Source organism: Impatiens glandulifera, chromosome 5 (genome assembly GCF_907164915.1).
Source record: "Impatiens glandulifera chromosome 5, dImpGla2.1, whole genome shotgun sequence".
NCBI classification, from domain to species: domain Eukaryota; kingdom Viridiplantae; phylum Streptophyta; class Magnoliopsida; order Ericales; family Balsaminaceae; genus Impatiens; species Impatiens glandulifera.
The window spans coordinates 15,019,983-15,025,764 of record NC_061866.1 but is presented as its reverse complement, the minus strand read 5'-3'; the positions used below and the strand labels follow the sequence as shown (position 1 = coordinate 15,025,764).

The 5,782-nt window shown below is 40.5% G+C and overlaps 1 protein-coding gene across 1 annotated transcript; it reads right to left on the bottom strand.

The window, feature by feature from the left end:
• Positions 1-3,483: 3,483 nt before the first annotated feature.
• LOC124939058 (uncharacterized mitochondrial protein AtMg00860-like) lies at positions 3,484-4,920 on the bottom strand. The gene is made up of 4 exons (XM_047479570.1): positions 4,885-4,920; positions 4,292-4,375; positions 4,105-4,160; positions 3,484-3,856 (listed from the first exon to the last, which is right to left on the bottom strand). The coding sequence occupies exons 1-4, from the start codon at positions 4,918-4,920 to the stop codon at positions 3,484-3,486; spliced, it is 549 nt and encodes a 182-aa protein (XP_047335526.1).
• Between the last annotated feature and the right edge of the window lie 862 nt (positions 4,921-5,782).

Below are 5,782 nucleotides of genomic sequence, written 5' to 3'. Positions count from 1 at the left end.
GCACATAATTATACGTGCAGTCTAACTCGTGGAGTTAGATGTGCAGTCTAATGAAATCCATAATTAGACGTGCAGTCTAACTCGTGGAGTTAGACGTGCAGTTTAACTCGTGGAGTTAGACGTGCAGTCTAATAGATCTCGTAATTAGACGTGCAGTCTAATAGATCTCAGAATTAGACGTGCAGTCTAACTTAGTGGAGTTAGACGCACAGCCTAATAGATCTCGGAATTAGACGTGCAGTCTAACTCAGCGGAGTTAGACGTGCAGTCTAATATATATTCGTAATTAGACGTGCAGTCTAATATATATTTGGAATTAGACGTGCAGTCTAACTCAGCCGAGTTAGACGTGTAGTCTAATGTATACGGAATTAGACGTGCAGTCTAACTTAGTGGAGTTAGACGTGCAGTCTAATGTATACGGAATTAGACGTGCAATCTAACTCAATGGAGTTAGACGTGCAGTCTAATGTATTGTGAAAGTTATACGAGGACGTCCAACTCCTTCAGACAAGTCTGAATTGAACTGTAATTAGACGTGTAGTCTAACTCGTGGAGTTAGACGTGTAGTCTAATAGAAAGACAAAGTTAGACGTGTAGTGTAACTCCTTCAAACAAGTCTGAAGTAGAACCAGAATTAGACGTGCAGTTTAACTCAGTGGAGTTAGACGTGCAGTCTAATAGTTTGTGAATGATTAGACGTGAAGTCTAATTAGTGAAAGTTAGACGTGTAGTCTATCTCCTTCAGATTAGTCTGAAGTGATTGTAATTAGACGTAAGTCTAATCCCATTAGACCAGACGGTCTAATGGATTCTGTTCTTAGACGGGGATGTTTGATTTAATTAGACAAGGTCGTCTAACTGAAATACATCTAATGCTAAGCTTAAGCAGTATGCTTAAGCTCGCACCCGCCTACCCACGTGATATAGTTGTACTCTACTCCTGCTCCACTTTCTAGTGAAGATTAGTACGATAGTTATATGCAACCAACCAACGAATGTCACGTAAGAGAATTTCCCTCATATTACTTGTTTTGCAGGTACATCCCTGATGGAATATTCAGCGCACTACCAGTTATTGTACGGCCACGATCCTTGTGCTCAGAACCTGCTGTGTACTATGGAGGCTTTCCAATGGAAGAGTGCCACATATCATTCTAAAGATTCGACCGTTAGTCTCTGCCCAGTATTTATCAAATCTTAAGGACAATGGACAAACTAATGATTGAAAAAATCTCTCGATCATCTTGCAAGCCAGCCATTCGATCAATTGAGAGAAATACTATCTGAGAAGAACTACCAAGCAATTAATGTTTTGAACATTCATACTGTGAAGTTGCTTTCCTGATTGTACTGTGTGTGAATCAAGAGAGATCTAGAATCAAAAACACCGTTAGCTGAGTGATATTCTTCATCTTGTAAATTGAACAAGAGTGTGTTCTGTTCAACAGTGAGCTAAGTGTGTGCAAACTGTATTTGATTCGAACCATATTATAGTGAATCCTTCCAGTGGTTGGAAACAGGGTGACGTATGAGAGCTTCTCCAAACATCCATAAACAAACTGTTGTGTTCTTTCATTCCTATCATCTTTTCATTCTTCATCTTGAGCTTCAAATCCAAGTAAACAATTCCGCCTTGATTCTGTTTCAAGTGTTTACAAGTGTTTGCGTAGAATAGAAAGCGAATTAAATTCCTAACACGATTTCTTTCAAACCGTTTTTTATTAGCCTTCATCAATAGCCAGACCCCCGTCTCTATCGCTAAAGCCGATCCTATCATGCTCCACTATTCCGTGCAGATCAGTATGACAGTCAGTTGCAACCAATGAACTAATGTCACGTACGTAAATATTCTTCCCACTACTTGTTTTTGCAGGACAATACTAGAAGAATATTCGGCGCACTACCAAATTGGTACGGCCATGATCCTGGTGCTTAGAGTCTGTTGTACATTTGTACTATAGAGGCTTTCCAATGGGTTTTCGCCATGTGTCATTATAGAAGATTCGACCGTTGATCTCGAGTTCCAGCTTGTAAGAAACTTCCTCAATCCTTTCCAACACTTAAAATGGCCCAAAATACTTTGGTGAGAGCATGTGGAATAACTTCTGGACCGAGCGTTGTCTATATGGCTGTAACTTCACCAATGCCCAGCTACCCACCTGCAATGTGACATCTTTTCTCTTTTTGTCCTGCTGCTGGTTCATACGATTCTGGGCTCCTTTCAAATGGAATTTTATGAGTTGGAGTGTGGCTTCCCTGGCTGTTAATGATACGTCCACTTCTTCCACTCTTGAGTCTCCAGCTACATACGGTGTATGGATAGGAGGGAGTATCCATATATTGCTTCGAAAGGTGTTGTTTGTATTGTTGTATGGAAATTAGTATTATACCACCATTCAGCCAAGGGAAACCAGTGTACCCAATCTTTCGGAGTTTGGCCATCCATGCAGCGTAGATAAGTAACCAAGCATTTGTTGACTATCTTGGTTTGGCCATCCGTCTAGGGGTGATAGGCTGAGAATAAAGCTTGCTTTACTCCTTGTATACTTAAGAATTCCTGCCAGAAGGTGCTTAAGAACACTTTGCCCCAATCGCTGATGATGGTTGTTGGAATTCCGTGGAGCTTGGAAACATTGTCCACAAATAATTCAGCTACTGTCCGGGCAACAAAAGGGTGTTATAGACTCATAAAGTGGGTCATTTTCGATAGTCTGTCAACTACCACAAATATAACACTTTTACATTTTGACTTAGGCAAGCTTTCAATGAAATCCATGGAGACCGATTCCAAAAATCGATTGCGGATTTCTAAGGGCTGAAGAAGACCCTTATACGCTGAGTTATTAGATTTATTCTTTGGAAAACTTCACAGGTTCGAACTAATTCTCTAATATCTTTAAACATCCCTGGCCAAGAGTAAACTAGCTGCATTTTCTTCTAGGTGACCAGCGTCCCTGAATGTCCCCCTTCTGCTCCCAAATGCATGGCTTCAATTAAGGTATTTCTGAGATAGTTATTCTTTCCCACCACCAGTCGGTCCCTTTTTCTTAACATCCCTTGGTCATATGAGTATTCAGGGTGAGAATCAGCATTAACACGAATTTCAAAAATTACTTTGGCTAAGTTGGGATCTTCTTCATAGTTTTCATGAATTTGTTTCTGGATGGTAGTGTGATAGACCGAAATTCCTGCACATTGGACCCATGCTACCCGACTAGACAAAGCATCTTCCACCATGTTTTCTTTTCCCCTTTTATATTGAACAACAAAATTGTATCCCACCAACTTGTATAGTCATTTTTCTTGTGTCGGGGTTTGAACTCTTTGTTCCAACAAGTATTTGAGAGCTTCATGACCGATCTTCACAATGAATTGCTTGTATCTAAGGTAGGATCTCCACTTCTCCACCGCAAAGGTCAAGGCCATCAGCTCTTTTTCATACGTGGATGATGGTAACTTCTATAGTTCAATTGCCTTGCTTTAATACTGCCCAATACCAGCTCCGCTTGCATCGGTCTCAACTACAGAGGAAATATTGAATTTTGGAAGCGCCAGGACCGGAGGGGAAAGCATTATTTGTTTCAACAACATAAATGCATCTTCAACTTCTTTATTCCATACAAACCGACCTTTTTTCAACAGGGCAGTAAGGGGTCGTGCTATGGAGCCGTAGCCTTTTATAAATCTTCTATAGTATCCGGTCAAACCACGAAACCCTTTCAATTGCTTAGGAGATTCTGGAATTGGCCATGTGCTCATTGCTTTTAATTTCGCTGGATTAAGGGCTACATCATTCTCGTCAAGAATATGGCCAAGATAGGAAATTTGCTTGCACATAAAATTGCATTTTCCCCTGTTAAAGAATAACTTGTTATGTTGCAATATTGAAAGTACCTTATGTAAGTACTAGATATGTTCCTTCCAGTTCGGGCTGTATATTAGGATGTCATAAAAAATACTAGCACAAACTTCCTTAGGAATGGTTTCATGGTTGCGTTCATGAAGCTTTAGAAGGAGGATGGAGCATTGGTTAAGCCGAAGGGCATCACCAAAAACTCATACAGACCTTCGTGAGTCTAGAATGTTTTTTGTGGCAGTCACCTGGGTGCATCCTTATCTGGTGGAACCCTAAACGCAAATCCAGCTTGGAAAAGAACCTGGACCCATACAATTCTTCCATTAATTCTTTAATGACCGGGATAGGAAATTTATCTTTGATGGTTGCTGAGTTTAGCCGCCTATAATCAATATACATTCTCTAGGATAAGTCTTTCTTTCGGACCAGTACCACAAGGGCGGAAAAAGAGTTGTGGCTTCTCCTTATAACTCTCCTTTCCAGCATATCGTTGACCAAATGTTCAATTTTTGTCTTCTGCAAGGAAGGATACAGGTAAGGACGTAAGCATACAACTTCTGTGCCTTCCTTTAGTGGGATGCGGTGATCCTATTCCCCGGCTGGTGGTAAGTCTTTAGGTTGCTGGAATATTGGGATGAAGTCATCTAGCATTTTCTGAAGGTCTTCAGGAATATCTTCTTGTGCCATTGTAGTGAGTGAGAAAAATTGTGCTTCGTTTTCACTTCTTATTTGGACCATGGAAGAAACATTGCCTTTCTTTAATAACTTTTCTAAGTGGTATGGGATATACCTTACAAGACTGTGGTTATCCCTTCATTTTCATGAGAAATGGTTAGTTTTTCAAAGTCCCATTTGGAAGGACCTAGAGTAATCAGCTACTCGATGCCCAACACAATATTGTACCCTATCATGGTCATCACTTTCATGTTTGTTTGATAATATTTACCTTCCATAGACCATTTCAGATCTTGGCAAAAGCTAGAGCATAGAATGTTAGAGCCGTCTACCACTCGAACCGATAGCACCTGGGTGGGAAGGATGTTATGGCTAATGTTCTTCATTATCCTATTATTAATGAAGTTATGAGTGCTTCCCGTGACAATTAAAATCACAACTGGCAGGTTTCCGATCTTGCCAAGAATCTGAAGTGTTTGGAAATTTTTGAACCGTTTAAAGTATGTAGCGAAATGGCAGGCTCTTCCCCTACTTCAAGCTGCAAAGGGGAGTCATTAAAGATTATCTCTAGAGCAGGTTCTTGGAAAATTGGGACGCTTTCTTGGTCATTGGCCGAGACCATGAATAACTTTGATTTACACTTGTGGTTGGGCTGCCATTTTTCATCGCAAGTGTAGCATGGTCCCTTCTTTTTCTTTTCATCTATTGAGACGGGGTCTAATTGCTTAATTTTGCACTGGTTTTCACTTGATGAGGATCCATAAGATGAGCTTGGCTTGATGTATGGAGTTCTGTTCATGCTTTGCCAACTTGGTTTAACATTGATTGGACTGGGAAGTAGCGGTGGTTCAGTGTTGTATAAGTGTCCGCTGCTCATTAGGGATTTATATGTCGCTTCTTGGACCTTAGCCATGTCCATGGTTTCATTTACAGATTCAGGAAAACGCAACCTAATGCATTTTGCAATCTCCTCCCTCAGACCGGACAAGTAGCAATCTATAACGTATTCCCTTGGCATGCTGTAGAGTTTTTGAGAGATTGACATGTATTGTAGATTGTATTTGTGAATAGAACCAACCTGTTTCAGATTCATTAATTCTCTCATTGGAGTATCATGTATAGAGGGCCTGAATTGCGTCATAAGGTCTCTCTTGAATATGTCCCACGATAAGGCTTTCATATGGTTGCGGTTCTGGAGATAAGATCCATACCACATTCTTGCTTCGCCAGAAAAGTGAATGGTTGCAA

What these genes read in the sequence shown, in the direction of transcription:
- LOC124939058 (XM_047479570.1), bottom strand. Translation starts at nt 4,920, where the DNA reads ATGAAGAACATTAGCCATAACATCCTTCCCACCCAG. An exon ending in ACTCTTTTTCCGCCCTTGTG is followed by an intron (nt 4,161 to 4,291) that starts GTACTGGTCCGA and finishes GTATGGGTCCAG; the next exon opens with GTTCTTTTCCAAGCTGGATT. An exon ending in CCAGATAAGGATGCACCCAG is followed by an intron (nt 3,857 to 4,104) that starts GTGACTGCCACA and finishes ATTCTTTAACAG; the next exon opens with GGGAAAATGCAATTTTATGT.